We start from the raw sequence: 22,423 nt of genomic DNA, 5'->3' as shown, positions 1-22,423 counted from the left end.
TAGACTAAACTCAATTTTTTAATGTGACAAAAAGTACTTTGTAGCTGAACTATTACCAATTCTGCTTTTGCCCCTTGACCTCTGATGTGCGGCGGCAAGGCATTTTCAACAAGCACCTACACACTTTCCCCATTTTCGAGGCAAATGCAGAGCAATTGACTTTTTTTACAATTTCCTATAATATTGAATTTTATGAGGAAAATTTGACTTTTTCTTTATTTAAATTAAATCGCAACAACTGATACAAAAAAAAACCAGGTATTTATATAAATAACAAATTATACAAATCAGTATAAATCAGAATTTCACGATAACCGGCTCGCACTTACCTCACTGCATCTCACCAATTTGATTGAGATTAAACTTAAGTGTGTGTATGTTTACTTTGGTTTTTGTCAGACATAGATGGAATGAGATTGCCAAGTCCGTAAATAGGACAGACGAAAGGGCTCAACCCTGAGATTATTATTTTACTAATAAGAAATGTCTTAGAATTCGGACTTATAATTTGGCTTTCTCATGGAGGAGAAAAGGCGCTAGTTGCTGGTTCGCAACTATCGATGCATTGAAATGCCCTTAGTTAACACCATAAGAACCCGTTTGGTACCGTCCCTGCCTATCGATTCGCGGCTGCTTTATCTGCGATCAACCGCGGGCACCGCTTGATTCGTGATGCTGTTCCGGCCTGTAACGAGACGATGTAGTGGGCTCATTTGTTTATCTCATTCTCTTGCAAAACTTACCATGCTTGAATAATAAACACGCACTCTTTTGTTACTCCAGTACCTCTCACGTAGCTTCTGCAATTCCTTCGTTTCTCCTCTTCTTCTTCGAGCCCTGCTTCGTCTTCTTTTTGTTGCTGCAGGTGCAATGGCGGCCAAGATGGCTTCCTAGAATAGGCGTATTTTGCACAGGGAAGATGACCATCGAAAGGCAGTTTTCTTTACATAAATCTCATGTGATAATTGGACGCTTGAACTACATCGTTTTCGAGCGGCTTTTACTTAAGCCTCTTAATCCCGCATATTATTGCACTTAAAATTAACATGTTTTCATATGACTCTCGACCCTAAAACTGCCGCGGTCTATGTTATTACTTAATAAAATTGCTTTGTGCGCTGGGTTATTTAACGATATAATAGGTGCTTAATTATAAGTGTGTTGTAGTGAAGGATGTTATAAATCACTGAATGACTTTCATGTACAAACTGGGTGAAATGGTCTAATTTTATGGAAAAAATAATTAGGTTACCTCCGTGTAATTAATTCTGTAGGGTGATTAATCCTGTAGCCGAAGAAATTATAGTTTGCTTCCCAATTACGTGCCAATGATCATCACGCACGGCTGAAAGATGGGCAAATACGTTATTGCACTTTACAATTCCTTCCTTTATTTACTTTTTCAACCTCATTTCGGTATTAAATCAAAATCGATAGGACAACTTCATAAATTATTCAAATTAAAAAGTAATGTATGCCACCAACTGGTGTTGTAAACCTGACCACCGTGTCAGTAGCTATTATTTTATTTAAAATAACTTCGATAAAAATGCATTATTCATTGAAAACGTTATTGTCTGTCAGAAGAATATGTTTCGAACCGTATTCCTCGGCAGTGACTAACTGAAGATGGAACAATACAACACCGGAAAATGGTTTACATAAGAATTCCATTTGAATATACGGAAAACGCGGGTTAATTGCTGCGCGAAGGTGTTATTACGTGTGCTATATATGGGTTCGTTAAATTAATTATGGTCATTGATAGCACTAAAATTGTTCTTACACACTACACTTCTTTTTAAAAGTGCGCATTTTTTTAAATATCTCTCACATCACAGAGCAAGTTTAGAAGACAGCCGGCTCACACGTCAAAGCGAAGAATCGACAGGGACGTGGGAACATGACAGTATTATGTCGGACAGATACATACGTACTTTAACGGTCTTTAACAACAGCGATCAATGCCTCGCAGATGACGACAATTATTAGTTTGTTGGTAGATCGAGCAGAATGTTAATAAAGGCGAAAAAGGAAGAGTACTGAGATGCCAAGTGGAGAAAGCAGCATCTTCGATTCTGCCTGTTTGACGTGCTCAGGTGTCAAATCAGCTTCTCAGTGCGGCTTTTAATTGCCCACCTGACATCTAGCGCCGAACCCCCCAATTAAAATACCCGGACAATAAATATATTTATTAAGCGACCCCACCTGGTCGATCGATCCTCGGCCCGATTCTCAGTATTTGCCATTGGGCTGTGGGCTAAACCGTACCTTAAGTACCGGCCACGGCTAAATTATTGCTGAAATATTTTCCGATTGTGTCCGATAAACAGGATGCCATCGGTACTTTTTACAGTTGAAAGTGTCTCGAATTTTCTTCTTCTGCAACTGGAGGTCCCACGGATGCGGCGCAGCCCAAGATGGTCCTCGTCGCGCTCCCGAGATGCTTAAAAGCTGAAAACCATTTTTTTTCTCGATAACAATCTAGGGAGGTAATTAAAAAGTAGCACCTTTCTCTCAAATCTGACCAGTGACGTGGGATAAAATATAGTAAATAGGACTTTTAACGCTCCATCATTGTATTAATTTAGCTGGGCTGGCAGTGAGGCTACCCGCAGAGCGACTGATGGTTTGATTAGCAGATATAATGTGCCACGGAAAGCTGCTCATCTTGTATAGACTGGGTGGATGTACCAAGTATTCTTGTCACCGTTGTTGAGAATTCACGATTTTTGTTGTTGTTCTAGTCTTTCATACCGGGCACCAACTTCGGAAATAAATTACTCCTAGAATGAAAGATATGCTCAAACTTTAATAATTAACAAATATAATGTTAGTAACTTATATTTTTTGCGTATCCCTTTGAAAGTGATAACAAATAATGTGAATAAAAAAATTAAGTTTAATACTATTATTTTTAATTTTCTCTTTACACTTAATCAAAACGTCGATATCCGATGCCAATCCATTTGGGCGGTCATCTTTATGTTACTTGGTTGTACAAATATTTTCGACCATTTTTATTGTAGCTCAGAAAGACAAAACAGGGCCATAGGTATACTGCAGAGTGGCTCCAAACTACGATAGGTGTCCCGATTGTTGCACGTTTTTCGAAATGTGATATTCAGACTGTTAACAAGTTTTCAACAAACTAGAAACGTTGCAGAAAGACCGCGCACAGAGTGACCGAAGAACACTACAGCTGCGCAAGACCGACTTATTACAGTTTCTGCCCGAAGAGACTGTGCCCTGTCGACATGTAGGCATATGGCCGGAAATCCAAAAATTTATTGAAACAATTGTTAGAAGACTTAAAACAGCAAAAACGCCTTTTAAGAAGAGTCCCTCTTACTCAAAAAAACAAACTTAAAAAAGTAGAATTGCAAAAGAGCGCTTCAATTGGAGTGAAGAGTGACCTTTTGTATTTTTCATGCCGAGTCCGGATTTAGCCATTACTCTGATAATCGGGATGTCCGTTTTAGGACAAATGTTGGAGTGCGCAAAAACTTAAGAATTGTACAAGAAGTGCATGCTCTTAAGGGGGGCACAATAAAGGTCTGATGAAAAATTTTCTGTGAAAAAAAGTGAGTTTTGCGTATGTGAAAGAAACATGAATTTCACAAATCTATGAAGAGGACATCAAGAACATCCTGTCAAATTTTTAAGCTGTCGCAGAAGAAAATATCCAGTTTTTGGATGATAAAGCCCAACCACGTTGTGCAGCAATCGATATACAGAGCGTTTTTAACGGATGGTAAAAAATGCAATTGGTGAATCATTAGCTTATTTTAAGATACAACCATCACACAAAAGCATGTTCTAAATTGCTTCCATTTCGATTTACAGGGTGTTGATGTTTAATTTTTTTTCGATACCCGTTAATTGCTGTCATTTGTAAGGATAATTAACGCAAAATTAGTAGTAACAATCATTTTACATTACAAACACCGTGAACAATTATTTAAAATACTCTACAGGACGTTATTTTTTTTCGTGGTGAATACTGACGAATAGTTAAGAAATAGAATTGTAAATGCTTATTAAACTATTAGAATTTTTTGAAATTTTTCATAGAGTCCGGAAGTCCATGAGAAAAAGGATATAATCTTGTATTTAGGTAGGAGGAGGATATTTTCAGGAATGTTTGGATTATAATCCAAATTAATAGTTTTAATTTTTGACAACATCTCTTAGACTATTGTTCCTAATAAAAAAATTGAAGAGGAAAAAAGTTAATAAAAACCATAAGAAGTTAAATGAAGTTAATGAGTACAATCTAAAAATGTCATAAAAGAATTTCTAATGTGAAATATTGAGAATGACCACGACAAAAGTAAGACCCTATAGAGTATTTCAAATAATTTTTATTCTAATTTGTTTGTAACGCTAAAATAATTGTTACTATCAATTTTAAGTTAATGATCATTACAAATAACAAAAATGTGAATGAAAATGAAAAAAAAAACATTAAACTTCAACACCTTGTAAATCAAAATGGAAGCTATTTAGGACATGCCTTTGTATGAAGTTTTTAACTTAAAATAATCTCATGATTCGTCCATTTCATGTTTTACCATCCATTAAGAACACATTGTAGATGTGATTGAAAATGTAGGAATCGAACATTTACCGCTTCCATCAAGATCGCCTGACCTCATTGAACATGTGCGGCACATAATGCAAAGAAGTGTTGAAGAACATCGATCACGCCCCCAAACAATGCCACAGCTTTCAGAACTTCTACAGTTACGGGAAAATTTACCATTAGACAATATAAACCAACTTATTGAAAGTATACAAAGAAGATAAGATGTGAAGCAGTTGTAAATAGAATTTTAGACGTTAAGTTTTTTGGTTAATTTCGTTTTGCAAACAGCTTTTTATAATTTTTTTTTGGTTTTCTTAAATAAATTGAAAAATGTCATCAACAATATTTTTTTTACTTATTTTTTGACAAGAATTGCAAAAAAAATTCTCTAGTGCAATTAGTAGAGCATTGGGAGGAAGTTTGTGCAACGAAGGATAATAGGTGGGGACAGAACATAAGCATGTCCGCTCTTCTTAGTCTCTGAAAACCGCATTCTTAGCCGACATTACCGTGAGTTAACACGAAGTACACCCTCAAGTTATGTAATGCACTGTTATAAAATGTCTTACATGTGAAAGTGTAGAACCAGCGGAAACCCTTCACAGACCTAAAGCACGGTTCGGAGAGACCTGTGTAAAGAAAACTTTGGTGTACGAATAGCATAAGAAATTTATGGAAGGGCCAGAGTGTAGAGAACGTGCCCCATGCTCGCCATCCTTGAACCAGTGAGTCTTTTAGGAATTCAAAGGGTGTTTCCACAATGGCTTTCTCCATGAACGTTAACACAGTCTAGTACTGCCAACTACTGATTGAAACAAAGCTTGCATATCCCCAGAAAAGACAAGAATTGTCGTTCTGAAACGTAATTCTTCTTCACGACAATACCCATCCTTACCCAACCAACCTGACTAGGGAAACATCGGAAGAATTTCATTGGCCCATATTAGAACACCCTCCCTACAGACCAGATTTATCTCAAGGTGATTATCACGTATTTGGAGACGAAAGAGACATTGGGATGAGAAAGATCTTATAACGATGCAGCCGTTGAGGGCTTCGTGCGCAATTGGTTGCAAACACGCCCCGTATCTTTTTACGCTAGCGGCATTAAGAAACTTCCAATACGATGGGAAAAGTCTATTATTAAATTAGAAGATTATGTATAAAAGCAACATGTACCTTTTACTTCGAAATTTTGTTCCAATGTGTTAAAAAAAAACCGATTCATATTTGATTTATCCTTGTACAAACTGATTTCACCTTCTGGAAACTGCTTGCTAATACTATGGTGTTCTCTTGATGTGTGTATACGCCACTGCATCGAATACATTGTGTCTTTATTGCCCATTCTAAAATTACATACCACAATGCGTGGTATATAAAAGCTGTTCAATCGATTCCGCTGAGAATATTGTAATTTCACGGCTGTCACTAAATGAGACCCGCTCACAATGACCACGTCAATCAAACCGGCGTTATCTCCTTATAAACTTATTAGCACAACTATACAACTAATGTTGTGTTCAAAACAAATTACGAAAGGTTCGACTTTGCATTCCAAAAAGAATACCTGACAATACACTTTCGGGTTTGGAGTAATCAACCCCGAAACAGATTGAAAAGATGGAATGATTGTGTCCCTCCTATGAGAAGGATCATACAAGCTTCTGGACACGACAATGCGGAAGCCTCCAGGAGCGTTAAAGTTGCATTCTTGTCCACCTTTGTTAAGGACGTAATACAGCTGGAGAAGATACCTATAAATTTAGCATTTGGCAATAATGAGATTAAGACGCTGCAAAGCGGTCCTTCAATGTCCTGCTTCTTTGGCTACTCATCTAAAGTAAATGGGGGACGAAATAGCCCCGCTTCGCCTCGTTTACTGAACTTTTCTGTTTGGGACAGGAAATACTACTTTCCTCAGTTGTTGAACAATACACCATTATTTCATTCCTTGACGGATCTTTAAAAACTAACGTTCCATGTTTTGATGTAATTTGTTGATGTTGAAAACATGCTTCGCAATGTTCCTACATCTCGGATTATCTCATTCGAGTGATAAACAAAATGTGGTGACATTGATACGAGAATAGTCCCAGAAGGACTCGATTAAATACTTAAAGAAAAGAAAAATTGAAGAACATTACATTGTTTCTCGACATAGTCTCCATTGAGATTCTGTGTCGTGTTAATAGTAAGAAGCATAGAATGTTTCAAAATAGGCATCAACTTCGGACTTTACCTCTGCATTAATGCCAATGTCTCTTTTCACTGAGCTATTTTTCCAAATTTAGAAGTAGAAAGTAATCTGAAGAGGCTAAATTTGGTGAATAGGGTGGACAAGGAAAAAGTTAGAATCCAAGTTGATTGATTTTAACCATTGCGATGACGGAAGTGTGGACAAGTGCAATGTCTTGTTGGGACAAGACTTTTTTTCGTCAAATACGGTCCTTTTTTCATAATTTCTTCCCTCAAATGCTGCAATAAATTCGTATAATATTTTTCCTTTAGAGAGATAAAAAATAAAAATTTTCCCTTCGTGTATTTCAAAACACTGACGCCATCACCATTCTTGTAGATGGAACGGTTTTCGCCTTTTTTTAAGCTGATTCTCACCTTTGGATCTACTGGTTTGATTGCTTTCTCGCCTCAAGTGTGAAAAGCTGGAGCCATGTTTATGAATCATCGCAAAGCACGGCTTTATTGCTACGAAACTTTGTCAAACACTCCTTTTAATCACCTTCACGACGCTGTTTTTGATCAATTATGAATAATCGTGGTCTCATCTTGCGCATAGTTTTCTCATATCCAATTTTTCGATCGAACTGCGATAACCAGTACTTTTTGAAACGCTTACCTTCCAGTATAGTTTTGTGAATTTTCATCACAATTTCTGAAGTGGTCAGATCTGGATGGTCATTGGGTCGACCACTGCGGAGTTCGTCATGGCAACTCATACGACCGCGTTTAAATTCTGCCACCCGACATTTTACAGTTGTTAACGTGGTACCGGATTAATCCAGAGTAGAATCTAAATCCGCTTTGATGTTGGATGGACTAAGCCCTTTCAAATGAAAGTACTGAATCACGTATCGATAACAAAATTTTTTCTATGCTCACAAAAACTCTACAGATATTCCCTAAAAATGGTTGCAAAACAAATATAGATCAACGTAACATCTTCATACTTTACGTTGTGGCTTTGTAATAATAGACGTAAATTTTTAACAAAATAATCGCCATCTATGTACAGGGTTTCCCAAAAATACACCGAAAAATTTTAAAGAGTGGTGGGAGACATCAATACGAATCATTTTTTTAAACAAACATTTGCCCGTAAATGGACTGTTTAAACAGAAAAAAAGTAATGTTGTTTTGGTCATTCCAATCACTTTTTATTCATGTTAGGCGTTGTTTGGTTGGTAAATAAATGATGGCCTACAGTAATTATTCAAAATGTTAGACATTGGCTTCAACACAAAAGTTGCAGCGTTGCTTTATTGACTCGTGGACCTTTTGGATTATTCCGGGAATAGCTCCTTGATGCGTACAACTAGAAATTATTCTTGCTAAGAGATCTTCTTCATTACGAATAAGCGTTTAGTAAACCAGACATATGAGATAACTGCAAAGAAAAAAATCCAGGGTGTTGAGATCAGGAGAACGTGCGGGCCTAACTGCAGGAGTTCCTCTTCCAACCTGTCAGCGCACATCGATAAGTTCTTTAAAAGAGAAATTTACGTATTTTATTTGCTTTGCGGGCATATGTTTATTAAAGAAAAAAGTCTGTATTGGTGTTCCTTACCACCCGTCAAGCTATGTCGGTATATTTTTGAAACACCCTGCGTATTCCAGGTCCGATACTTCTGGGACTATCCTCGTACTATTTGATGCCGAATGGAGTCAGATTGCAACTTTCTCCTCCTTGGCTCGAGTGAAACTCCGTAAATAGGCTTCATTCGAGACTAGTGTTAGCTGTGAATATATTTTTAAAATAAAATTTTTCAACTGCCCCTTTTCGGAGAATCTCTCCGAATGAAAATAAACAATACACCCGGTGTAACGAAACGAAGACAGGTGATTCCACACAACAAGGATCACATGCCGAATAAGTTTGAAAACAACTTTCAATAATATATTAAATTACCGCATGCCTCATTTCAATCGACACCGACAATGAATAAAGACGTTACTTCACGTCTTTCAATAGTAATTCGATTTCAACGTTATTTAGACATGTGTGCCTCATGTAATAATTTTATTTATTGATCGGTCATCCGAGTGTGAAATTAAAAATTGGCGTACCAAATTGGAGTCAAGACGCCGAAATCGATTTTTGGAAGAAAAGTTGATAATTAAGATATTTTGGAGTAAGGTGAGCTTTAGATCACTGAATTAGTACCTAATGAACATAATGACGGCCATTATACAGGCTGATAATGCACAATACCTTGTGCAAATTCTTTCAACAAAGGACAAGCGCTTGCATGAATACAAATGATGGATTTCTACGAATAGAGAAGAAATAGTTAATTAAACCAAAGTGTGTAAAACTGCTACTTAAAATTACAAGAGCTTAGTGAAAAATCCTGTCTAAAGCCGTCTCAAACACAGGGTGAGAATTTTTAATTTTCATTTAGACAATAAACAGATAAAATCTTCTGGTGTGTGTGCAATGGGCTGCTTTCGATGCAGGATGCAGTCCACCAACCACATAAATTTTTATAGACATTTCCGCTTTAAGAAGAATTCAGTCGAGAAGTAGGTAAATGGAATTTTGTCTGTCAAATTACTTAAAAAAATTCAGAAATCCACTATGTATATCCACGCAAGAATTATATATAGTAATTAGTTAGTTTTTAATGAACCTTAAGTGTGCTAAGTACTGTTAGGCCCACATGCTAAACGCTTCAGCACAGTAACAAGCCCATTACTTTAATAGCTGATAATCCGAACCTCAATAACACGTGTGTGATAATAGTCTTGTTACTGAAAGCAATCTCTGATGTGTTCTATAGGAACATATAGAATCAATTGAACATTTTTTACTTGTTAATGCATATTGAATGGGTTTGTGTTTTTGGGCAGGTGAAGAAGAAGAGAGCAGCTGGCGGCACGCGTCTTGTACACCTGAGCCTAATTAGTGAACAAGATCACCTGTCCGGTAGAGCTTCTTATATGACACATATTATCGCAAAAGGTTAATGGACCTCCGACGAAGCGAAATGGACGAAAACTAATGGATCCGTTACAAAAAATATGGAAAAAGAGGGGAATTTAATGGTCAAGAGTGCGGACAAATGATTTGTGTTTGAATACTCCATAGAATGCAATAAAGAAACGTTTGGAGAAGAGTTTTATTTGGATTCGCGTACGCATATTCCTATTTACTTCGAGATATGGGCACAGGCAAGAATCGAATTCTTCGGAGGACGTAAAAGCATTTAGCGAGCATCTAGACACTCATAATGCGAGGGTTATCGTGCAATCAAAATGCCAGTTGAATATCTCAAACCAAAGATTAAAAAAAAAATCATAAAAAAAGATCAAACCAAGATAAAAAAATCAAATATTTTTTATCTGTACGAGCTGCAAATGAAAAATATTTTAGCGTCGCCTGAATATTAAGACGTTCTCTTAATGCATAAAAAATCATTCATTAATTATTTATACTTTTTCATTAATATGTGTTGTTGCGAGCATACTTGTTTGTTACGTAACATTCGCTACAGAAAAACAAATTTTTCTCAGACACGTGGACATATGAGCTGTTTTCCAACGCCACGAAGAAACGAAGGCTGCAAAATCTCAACACTTACAGAAATAGCTGTTGTCCTTCACACCAATGCTGGTACGTATAATTTACAAATATTCCCGTGAAATCGATAGAGAAACAAACTATGGGGAATTATTGACATTATTAATCGTAATGATCAATAAAACGAGACTTCTAAGGTTCCGAAGACCTAATTCCGATAAACAGGCCCGTTGTCACCTTGAGTTTTCTACTGGATAGAAATGTAATTTTCCTTAATTAACTTAATTAGTTCGCATTAAAATGGAATACGTCCATCGTGATGATCGTGAGTTGCCACATCATTTGGGTGCTGCCTCAAATTTCAGTTGCCCTGTTATATAACAAGGATTTTCCCATAATCTTATAACTCCTGTATTATCAAGATTTTCATAATATTTCACCAACAATCATTCTTCTCAAAGACTCATCCAAAAGTATATCGGTTCATTCTCCCCGTTCTTCATGATGAATTCAATTGCAAGGTGCTCATGGTATACGATTTAAGCCTTAAATTATAGTGATTGGATCCTGTTATAATTTTTAATAAGCGAAATTTGCAGAAGTAATGAATATGTTATGACTTTGTCGGCATTTACCGGCAAAAAAAATGTTTTTGCTATTAAAGGTTTATGGATTTAGCTTCCTAATACAGTTTTAATTATTTTGTTTTAATGGACACAATAAGCGTGATTCCTTTTATATATGAAAAGCTTCCGCAAACTATAATCGTTCCTGCAGCAAGAAGAAAGGAAAGGAAAGTGAGTAATGCAAACTGCCTTATTAAAATTCAGACGACGTGTTTTAGATTCATATTTACCGAGAAATATTTTAATACATTTAGCAATATTTATATTCAAATAACACGGTGCTTTAACAGAGACATAATTACGCATTGTATATTGTCTGCAGGCTAAGTTATGGCCTATAAATTTTTCCATTTAATGACAATAAAACCTCACCGACACGCAACTAATAAAGGATAATATACATCACATTATGGGACATGTCCAACATTTTGTTATTTTGTTTAGAAGTTTAGTAATTTGTGAACTAATGATCACAAACTTGTGTGGCTGTTGAACCTGAGCCCAAACTCTATGTAACAAACACCAAATGTTCCCCCAATAAAACTCTTCAGAGAGATTTAAATATCTTTAATATATCACACAAAGAGCATATACATACATCGATTTTTATGTACATTTTAAAGTATTTTCTAATTTCAATTATTATTATATGTATTTTAGGTATAATCGATTGCGTGTATCGACCGTTTTTACATAAACGATGAAAAAATACAGTACGGCTTTAAACTGAGGAGGGCGTATAATTTTACCCTAGCTGGAATATGAAAACGATAGGAGACTAATGAGGAAATTAAATAAATGAACATAAATAAGTGTGTACATTGTGTAGTACAAAATTGCATTTGAGGACGTATTTGTCACAGAGAAAAAGAACAATTTCTTTACCATTTCGCAGCAGTCTTCAATAAATAAATATCTGACAACTCAAGATTGCACATAGTTTTTAAACTATCTATTTACAAAATATCGTTATGGTAAAAATTAGCTAAAGGCCTATTTACAATTCAATAAATTTACACACGTGACATAATTATTAATATTTGTACTTAAATTTTACATGTAACCACTGGTCAAAACTCACTGATCAACGACGTCATCACTAGCGGCTACTTTTAATACGAAATTTAATAATTACAAATAAATACAGCGTTCTATGTACAAAAGGAAGGTCATGACCAGATTTTGAATCGATCGCCTTGAAGACCAGCCGAACGTCCAAATGTATTTTTATGCCAACTCGTATTTGCATTCACTTTTTGTTACAGGAAACAAAGGGAATTATCGGTGTGAAAAACAATGAGCGCGTATAAAAATACGATTATTGGACACGTTGGTTGCATTGCGGGGTACCTTAGTCTACGTTATGTACAAGAGGGAAGTGGTCAGTGCAGACTTTATCCTTATCACGTGTATTCGGACCTCCAACCAGCCTGAAAAAGAAGAAATACGGTTCAGTTTGGAATATTCCACAAGATTCATCAGTGTATAGAAAGCCCGGTATTTTCCCGTGATACTTGAAGTCTGTTTGATATGTTAAAACTTGAGCTGACCTAAATGGATTTTTTTCCCATATGACGTCCATATTTTTATTACGGAGATCTAGTTAGATCCCCGGTGGAGAGCCAGTAAAATTATTATTCTCTCTGGTATGACTGGATTGTCTCGTTTACCATTTCTGACCTTTCTGATCCTCATTGTATATGGTAATTTATTCTCTTATCTTGACGAGACTTTTCCAAATCTTACTATCGAACCAACATGCCTTCCTAAAATCTGACTAACTAAATTCGTAAGTTAAAAAGTATCGTAATTCTCGAAATTTGTTTTTAATGATGTTTTGAACTACACGTACCACGTAAATACGACTAAAGATTTTCGCTTAGATCAGATTCTACTGAAAATAACAGCCAAATGGCACTAAATGGTAACTCGCAATACATACTGGTATTGCCCGACCTCTTTGAGGTAACCGATGTCGAACATTTGGCCACGGGTCAATTTATCCAGCGTCCGTTTTTTATTCGATTGATTTAGTATAACTTATCGCCACTGAGTGCTGCTACACTCACAACTATACTCAATTCGAAACATGCTTCTTAAATTTACGGTACTCACCATGCCATTCGACGTAAGTCCAAGACCGGCAGCACTCAAGGAACTCATATGGTGATGATACGAAGCCGTGGGAGGAGGCGCAGGAGGAGGAGGCCCGCTCACGAACCCATGAGGGTGCGTACTGTTCTGGTACCAATGGCTCATGGCGTGATGGGGATGCAATGCGGCGTTGAGATGGGGATGCCCACCGCCCATTGAGTTAAATTGTCCGAATCCTCCTGAAATAGAAACCAACAATTAGCAACTCTGTCGCCAGAGTCTCAAGACTGCCAATCACACCTTTTGAATCCAGAGGCTTCATCATATCCCCCATCATACCTCCAAGCGACAAACACGCAGCTCCAGACTTTTTCTTTTTGCTCTTTGACGACAGCTTCCTATTTCGAGTTTGGATGCCCTCCTTCTTCATCGTTAAAGGTCGATTCACCTGCAACAAGAAAACTTCCATGTTATATGGTCGTTCACAGTGCGTTGGATTTATATGGTTTAAGGCTGCAACCACGGAACCATTGAATGAAGCTCTATTTATTAAGTACGAACAAACATAAATAATAGAATGAATGGCCATTCTTAAAAGAAATATATATACCAGTGTTAGTTTGAAGGCGTAGACCGTGAAACGCATAAGAGATTGTGTTCCCACTATTTTAAAGAATAATGTATGAACATGGATGGTGTTGGCAAAAAGGAGTAACACATTGGACATGGGACTAGGCGATGTTAATTAAAATCACGGAGGTGATTTTTTTTAAATTTAAATCAATTTAACTCTCCCGCATGAAACTATTACGAAAATTGAACATAAAAAGAAAAAGAAAATAAATCTCTATTTTTGTCATCAAACGTGCATGTTTCTCCTCGCAGTTTGGTCGTAACCTTCAGCATCTTCAGCAATACCGTACCGTTTCCTCTGGAGGGTCATTAAAGAAACACATTGTCATTTTTATTGTGCAGAATAATGTGCTCGAGTAAGTCGATATTTTGGCAAACAAAAGCAGTTGTTCTCCACCCATGTCCTTAAGTGCTCAAACAGCAAACATTATACAGTAATTGTCGTAATCTATAGGGCCAATCTGAGCAAGAAAAGAGGGCGGCAAAGGAAAAGGATCTGTTTGCTTTGTAATTTAGTCACCCCGACAGTGGCGATACGTCTTTGAATAGCTCCCGATTAAAATGTTTATCCCTTGATGTTACAATAGCCTTTTGGGATGTTACCGGATATTATACTGAGTCTACTGACACATTTATATCTGCAATTTAACACAGAATCAAAACAGAAATCCCTGAGTAATCGATCTCGTTAACGATCCGTCGACAGTTGGGAAAACGAAACTGCCTGATGTTTTATTTGCCATCAGGGCCGTGGCAGCAAAACAACTAATAATAATAATCGTACACCTATTATTCGAATATGGTACTCAGCAGTACCACTCCCGCATAAATCTTGAGAACCATTAAATTATACACTTGATCGTTTCGGTAGTTCTACGGTTGACAGATAGCAAGATCTCGTATAGGTGAGCCCGGCAGGAAACCTGCTACTTCGTAATAATATTAATAAATTTACGAGTAGCCTAATAGGTAAGCAGTGCTATCTGTCCATCAAAGCTAGTTCTACCTCATTAGTCCCATTCATTGTAATTTCTAAATTATTATTTTACATAATTATGCTAATTTTCTACACGATGAATTAGATAACTGCTTCATATGCATACTTTTTACTTGCTATTTTCAAATAATTATTCAGGGTGTCCCACAAACACGAGCTTCTATCTGTACCTTGAAAACCATGACTAGGAAAAAATTGTAATTTGGGTACCATACTAAAATCGAGGTGGTCTGTTGATTAAAAATATTTTAACGAAAACACCACTTCCGGTTACGCTGGAAATAAAAGTGAACGCGCTTTTTTTCATGGAGCGCCCTGTATATTGTACCAAATTTTTATTCTGTGGAAAATTATGAATATTTTTCATATACAATCTTGTATACCCAAATTTTACATGTATTAAAATGACGGTTTTCTGATATTGATAGTTTAAGCTCTGTTTTTATATTATTACTTAAAATTATTTAGTATTAAGCTCCTCAAACTCTTATTTCTTCATTGACAATAGGCTTGTTTCCTCTGTGAAGTGGTTCGACAATCCGCTAGGTTTAAAATGATCTTTTATGCGTTTGACGACTTTTCGTGACGGCTTAGAGTTTTCTGGATAGGGAATTCCAAATGTACGATATCTTCTGGTTAATGCTTTGTTACATAATAAAATAAATAATCATAATATTGAGAAAACCTTCATTTGCATAATTTACGAGTGTCGCCATACTTAAAGTACAGTACTGAACATTGAAAATTGTTTTTGTGAAATAAAATACAAAGGGCGAAGTTTAAACGTAGACAAAACTGAATTGAAAGTGGTACTTATTTTTTATGTTAAATATGTATTCGTTGAACACTAGGGCGTTGCTATTTCAGAAATGAAAGTTTTTACAATTTTTTAATGACAATTTTGAGCTTTTTTTTGGCGCATCCTGTAACAAAAAGCATGATTTAACTGACTGATCCAATGGCGGTAAAGCATTTTGTTCAACAACGCAAAATTTCGTTGCAAAATACGTAACCATTTGCGAATTATTAAGAAATCCGTTTATGGCTAAAACTGTATTTTTTTAAAATAAAATTGTAAATATCTCGCAAACTGTAAAATTTAGGTATAGAGCATTATGTATGAAAAATGTTCAGAAACTTTCGCAAGACCGAAATTTTATATGATATACAGGGTGTTCCATTTAAAATTAGGGAGTTGACATTCATTTCTGGTATAACCGGATGTGGTAAATTCATGAAAATATTTTTAGTCAATACACCACCTCCACTTTAGTATGACACCTAAATTGAAAAGTTTTCCTTGTCATAGTTTTGAAGATACGAATAAAGGCCCATGTTCGTGAGACACCCTGCGTATGAACAATGTGCTTGCTCATCGATGGTTGGTCGCTGGCCTTGCTAGGAAAAGAAGTAGAGTGAATCCAAAATGGTTACACAAACATGCCCAATTGCCTCGCTCCCTTACGCTACGGCCCTACATCTGCTGAACATTTGATTTTGAGGGAGACGAAGGTCTCTTCGGATTTATTGTAGACGAAATATTTCATACAAAACTGGCTCACGAGCCTCAGCTATTGGGCATCAATTTCAACGTCGATTAATTTCGAAATCTCAATTGTAAAATCCGAATTTTGGTACTTACAGAGCAAAATATTTCTTCCTAATTTGAAACTAATTGGCAAGACGGTTTTTCAGTAGTAGAGTGAAACGACGACGTGCCGGTATCTCTAAATCTCGAATGTAGCTTATTACAGCTCCCCGTAACAAATTGTTATTGTTGTTGGGTAACGATGTTGTTTGAAATGGGCGTGGGTTCATATGGTATGATGTACTATGCTTGCGGCACCCAGCATACTTGGACGAACCTCGAATGCGCTCCTATGTCATTATTTTCTGCATCTTTCTGAAACGGGTTGGCCGGAAACGTTTTAGTGATACTATGGGTGTTAGGAAATATCCCGGTCACGTGATCGTCTTATCCTGCAAATCCGAAGCTATAAAACAGAGGCAATGGTCCGGAACTTTTCTCGTCAATGCCTTAAGTGAGTCCGGAAACGGAGACAAATTCAGCATTATTCCGGTCAGTTGCGATCAAGATCTTCGGGCGAGATAACTAATTCCTTGATTCTTTCTGCTCTGTTTTGCCAGCTCAGTTTATTATAATGAGGCCATTTAACTCCGATCCCGATGCTTCCCCGAGAGTGCTTATTTCCACTCTCTATTAAGTATTTATTGATATGCGGTGCTTTTAAAAACACCACTTCAGCTGTTTGTGGCACCTGCTGAGGAATGTTGTATAATCATTTACCGCTGTGCGAGCTCATTATGACGCACTAAATGCAGCTATCGCGAATGTTAACTGCATCGAAGGCTTAGATAAGTATTTAGATTAATTTTATTATACGCTACAATATAAAGAGGCCATTACACGGTTGGCACTAGGTCCATAATTCACCTCGTCATGGAACCCACTAATAATAAAATGTACATAAACCGTACAAAGAACAATAAAATGATAATTAAATAATTCAAGCACATAGCTACTCGCTAAAGGCATCCTCGGATCCCATATTCGACCCTCAAGAACGTGCTCGGAAAAACTCGCGCGATTCAGACTGATTTACTGATCGAGATGTTGCCATTTTTTTCCTTTCTGCAGCTTTCAGAATCCGACTTTCTTGTCCCATGTTATACACGATACTTTAGCTGCAAATGGACATGCATAAAAATTTTTGAATCGTAATCAATGGGAGAGGATAACGCATTACGAATGACTGTCTCGCTCTTGGGTGTCGTCAATTATGATAACCATAACGTTTTGTAATGCAATCCGAAGATATAACTGTTTTTGTGTAGGGCAACGGCAAAATCGAAGATTTTAAATTTCGATGGCAGATCTTCATGTTTTTTTCCCACCTACAGAGCTGTCACATGAGGCAAGATTAAAATCGCTAAAAAGCTTTTATGAAGAGCTCAAGACACAAATGGCGCCCAGACTGAAAGTTCTTAGTCGATAGAGCTCTCCCCACGGGCACCCTCACTCCGCGCAAAACGACCCTTCTCCGTTATGGAGGAGAGTACCTTATGCTTTCCAATTTAGAGAGGTAATCCCGTAAAAAGAACCAAAGATGTGGGTGATGTCGGTGAGGGCGCAATCTACGTGGTAAACAATATCCATATCGATAAAAAGGAGCAATAAGGTAAAGACGAAGCAGGCAACGAGCCAGTTTTCCATGCAAACGTTTCCAGACAAATGCCTCCAAAAGGGTATTTATGTATGACGGCGGACATACAGGGTGTTTCAGAATAAGTCTGCCAATTACTTACTGTAGGTTCCTGTGACCGACATAAGAAAAAAGTTCATACATGGGTCCGTTTTCGCTTCCGATCTGAAATATAAGTTGATAAAAAATTATTAATTTTTTGGTTTTTTCTTAATAACTCCGGTCCGACATTAAGTATTTTCGTGAATGTTGTGAAGCCTAAAATAAGTGTAGGGAGACATCTTTTGAGGAGAAAACCGTGGTTTCAATTTCATCAGTGGCGTCCCTACTGACGCGACTTTGCACATTTTAAACGAAAAATTTGGTAGGCTGCTGGTTTCAAAAGGAATAATAATTTCCTGAATGCGTCATACTCCCGTGGAAAAAAATCTCTTGAGTATTTTCCTTAACGTTAATCGTAACAAAAAAATGATTTGCTAATTAACACTGAAACTACAAATCAAAATTAAGTACATTACTTTACTTACAAAAGGACAAATAAATAAGGCGTTGAAAACGCCTTCCTCCTGCAAAAATGCATACCACGGCCCTTTTTCGCATATTCTCGCGCACTGTTTGAAAGATTCCTAAAGTATTTTTTATTGTGTTAAACGAATGATTTACGCGATTTTTCAGTTGCAAATTGTTGCGTTTTATTCTCTTCCATGAAAACGGTTAACGTTATGAATATATTCAAGTGAACATTTGCACAGAAATATGAAGCGTTCAGAAAAACATTTCATTTCTCTTACCAGTGGCGTATCATATTTTTCGTTTCGTTTAAAATATTAAGAATCTCATCAATGGGGACGCCATTGGTGAATTACAAACACTGTTTTCCCCTTAAAAGATGTGTCTCTAAACCTATTTCGCGTTATATAATTTTCATAAAACTATTTGATGCCGGAACGGACTTATTAGAAAAAAACTATAACATTTTTTTTATCGCCCTATATTTCAGATAAGGAGAGAAAATGGACCCACGTTTGTATAAACTTTATTACTTGTTTCCATCACAGATATCTAGAGTAAGTAGTTGGTAGACTTATTCTGAAACACCCTGTATGAGTAAAAACATCGTAAAAATAACGATTAACGACGGATGGCGAGATTGTCAAGTTGATTTAGATCTAATAGGATACAGGTGTCACTATACGATCAAGGGATGGAAATTGCTGCCGGAAAAACAAGGCGTCTCGAAACCAAGCTATTGCACTCCCATACCACAAAGAGTGGTACAGAGTTGCAGAGCAGGTTGTCTATTACCACGAGATGCATATACAAGATGTCTTTAGTCAAGCGCTCATCACAAGTATTTAGAGAACCTTTGGTATGCAGCCGTTTGAACCCAAGGTCTATCCATTTAAAATATTTTCACAACAGAGGCATTTCCGAAAGTACCGGAAGTTAATAACAACTTTTTTTAATATTTTTTTTAAGATTCCTTGTTGAATTTCAAGTCAAGTTTATGTAACATACTGATAACCTAATATGTCAACTTTCAGAGATAAAAATTGTTATATAAAAAAACTGATAGAATACTTCTGTGTAAAATTTTTTGTCATAGTGAAACTAACATAGGTAGGAGAACAAAATTTTGCCAGCAGAAGGTCAAAACATTGCACATCATTCTTCTTAATTTCAATTTTGATAATTATCTACAGGGCGGTCGACAAAATAAATTGAGCTAAACCAAAACGCAAAAAAACCCAAAAGTTATTTTTGCCAATTTCACTTAAAATAACAAAGTTCTTATCAACTTTCAATATTTCCAGAAATGCTGCTATTTTGAAAATACTTTCAATCGATACATCTTGGAGTCAAATGGTTACATACCAAATTGTGATTTTCTAGCTTTAGCCGTTCTTTAAATACTTACAATGGGCACTTAGTTAAAGGCACCCTTTTCGTACGCTTGCCCAAGTTAACTTTGCGGGCTAGGTATTGCGCAAAATGGCAAAAGAAGGATTTGGCGAGAACGAGGTGGCACCAAAATACTATTACAAAAACATACAGTCCATAGCAAAATTGAAAAGTAAGGGCGGTTTCATCTTACCCCTTCTGGGTGGGCCCTAATGGGTTACATTTTCTCTTTTTCACAGTGTACCGCACCTTTTGAACCGCCCATCTGTTTACTGCGCATCCGATGCTTTGTCACTTCATCGACAAAATTAATTTTGACGAATTATATCTGATCACAATTCAATGTGGAAGGACCTGCGAGGACTTTCATTGAGGTTGCCAATGTGCCAGATTGACTTTGTTAGTATATGGAAAAGGGGAATAAGAAAGAGGTCGTTTTCAAATCTTCCTAGAAAATATAGATCATTTTACACCTCAAGATGAATTTAATCGTCATGGTAACCAGTTGCTATATGTTTTAGATGACGTAGCCCACAAGTGCTTTGTCCTCGGCTACCTAACCGTATAAACATTCATTCAACCTCACCAAAAGAAGCCAATTCGTTAAGTTAAAAAGTCAGTGCACCGTACATAACGAGACTAACAAATGTAATCATTCTGAATTTCAAGATTTACCAGAGATAGGATCTTACAATTTTTTTTCGCCCACTGAAATTCATCTGTTGGTCTCCCGTGTAATTTCCTTCATTCATAACTTGCCATAACCGAACGTGAAGTATGAAATATGACAGTCATTGTTAAAAATAATTGTCTCGTTCGCGAAGCCTCAACTATTTGTCTTGGGTAACTGCAATCCAGCCGTGCAATAGTACCAATTTAAATAAACCTAATTGACCATTGACCACGGTAACTTGTTTCTTTGTCGGTCTAATTATTCGTAAAGTGCATCTTTATGATGTTAGACAGATCTGAGATTCCGCGCCACCTCTGCACAAATTCCGCGACATCCGAATGAGCGATTTCAGTCTGAAAAAGCCGCCGGATTAATTGAATTAGTACCCTGGACAGTGGACTTAAAGCGACATAAACTAATCAAATATTCAGTTCAGTTAAGGTTGCGGTCAGTGGTCCTATGCAATTCCTCATAAAAATGCCTCTTTGATTTAAATTTTGCCGACGGATTTTACCAATGTCACGTTTGCGAGACAGAATCAGCAGAAAGACGTAGATGGGCCAACAAATCGTTTGTTGTAGAACACAACAATACAATGGTGTACACAAAGCTGGAGCTTCAATAGACTGGAGGAAGTGAACTCATGAATCTCCAACATCTTGGAATTGGAAATTTATGCATATTTCTTCATTACATTCTTTCATTACATTACTCATACATGCATTACACTTATGGATTATGAATGATGAGCAAAATATGAAAGAAGATTGCTTGTCTTAACGGACATGGAAAAAGAAGAGTAGTTAATGGATGACCCGATTGTTAGGAATTGTTGCTCAAAATGCAACGGGACTCCAATAAAGCACTAACATAATAACGTGAAACTGTTGAGAAGCAATGAAGACTATATATTTTTGTACTCTTCAAAGGCTACATTGTCGTAACAATTACATATGTATAATCATTACAACTAGGAAATGTTCGAGAAACACATGGTACCACAGACCAAGATTGCTCGTCAAAGATAAGAAACTAACAAATCATCAAACAATCGTAATTTAATATGGGAGATCGTACAGGGAATTTTTTCCACTAGAAAAATCCTGCAAGAATGGAACCAGAGAAGTAAAATTCTTCCTGTATTATCACTAATTGAAGAACTCGGATATAACAGAACTTCAAGGAATCTGGCCTGTCCTTCGTCATATCCGGGGGTTCGTTATAGGCGACCGAGGAAAAAAGCTTGTTATTGCCAATTTCTTCCTGTAGTAAATAAGTATTTACTAGTCGAAAAAAATAAACAACAAAAATCTTAAATAAATCCGAAGTTTTGGATAAAAAAGAAATTCGTAATTTGACTCGGCACCTTGCGGGTCTTAAATATCTCTCCAATTATTATGTTTTGCAAAAGACCTATCGCATTTAGTAAGTTTCTATTTTCTGAATAAGTCATCTGTACATAATATGCTACGATCTTCAAAGCTGAAGAGGCTTTTGAGAGGTAGGAACAAAAACTTTATCGTTCCTATCAACTTCCTCCTCATCGCTCGAACCGTTTTCATATTTATCATTACCAGTTATTTAAACAATTTCAATATCATTAGGAAATTCAGCAACTTCTAAGTCTTCATCGGTCGTCTCATATTCTCCTAAATTAATTTTCTCAATAACAGAAATGTGGTGTTTTTTGACCAATTCGCATATATCTCCAATAGCTCGCTCACAACAGCATCTCCCGATGGTCCATTATAACCGAGCTCAAAGATCCGGAAAATAATAAATATGGTACGTTATAACCGAGTGTTCATTATATCCGAGTTTGTTATAACCCAGTAAAAATACATTGACTTTATAAGAACTTGTATGGGACTTTTTTGTTTGTTCATTTTAACCGAGTATTCCTTGAAGCCGAGTTCTGCAGATTTCGA

The 22,423-nt window shown here is 36.6% G+C and overlaps 1 protein-coding gene and 2 long non-coding RNA genes across 6 annotated transcripts in view; 1 reads left to right on the top strand and 2 right to left on the bottom strand.

The window, feature by feature from the left end:
• Nucleotides 1-252: 252 nt before the first annotated feature.
• On the bottom strand, nucleotides 253-1,083 carry LOC136340480 (uncharacterized). The gene is made up of 3 exons (XR_010732314.1): nucleotides 948-1,083; nucleotides 744-890; nucleotides 253-685 (listed from the first exon to the last, which is right to left on the bottom strand). It is a non-coding gene; the product is annotated as an uncharacterized lncRNA (long non-coding RNA).
• A 7,681-nt stretch (nucleotides 1,084-8,764) lies between these two features.
• Nucleotides 8,765-9,856, top strand: LOC136340651 (uncharacterized). Its single transcript, XR_010732341.1, has 3 exons — nucleotides 8,765-8,963; nucleotides 9,021-9,203; nucleotides 9,677-9,856. It is a non-coding gene; the product is annotated as an uncharacterized lncRNA (long non-coding RNA).
• A 1,668-nt stretch (nucleotides 9,857-11,524) lies between these two features.
• The window catches only part of grn (GATA binding protein grain), a 52,023-nt gene continuing 41,124 nt past the window's right edge, over nucleotides 11,525-22,423 (bottom strand). For 3 of the 4 annotated variants that reach the window (XM_066285191.1, XM_066285193.1, XM_066285194.1), the window contains exons 7-9: nucleotides 13,367-13,514; nucleotides 13,088-13,305; nucleotides 11,525-12,402 (exon numbers count right to left, since the gene is read on the bottom strand). In XM_066285191.1, the coding sequence (XP_066141288.1) occupies nucleotides 12,376-12,402; nucleotides 13,088-13,305; nucleotides 13,367-13,514 (393 nt within the window). In that variant the 3' untranslated portion in view covers nucleotides 11,525-12,375. The remainder of the gene's footprint in view (nucleotides 12,403-13,087; nucleotides 13,306-13,366; nucleotides 13,515-22,423) is intronic. The other variant, XM_066285192.1, reaches the window with a different exon arrangement.

The sequence above is a fragment of the Euwallacea fornicatus genome, chromosome 8 (genome assembly GCF_040115645.1).
Source record: "Euwallacea fornicatus isolate EFF26 chromosome 8, ASM4011564v1, whole genome shotgun sequence".
Classification (NCBI taxonomy): Eukaryota; Metazoa; Arthropoda; class Insecta; order Coleoptera; family Curculionidae; genus Euwallacea; species Euwallacea fornicatus.
This window is presented reverse-complemented; position numbering and strand designations above follow the sequence as displayed.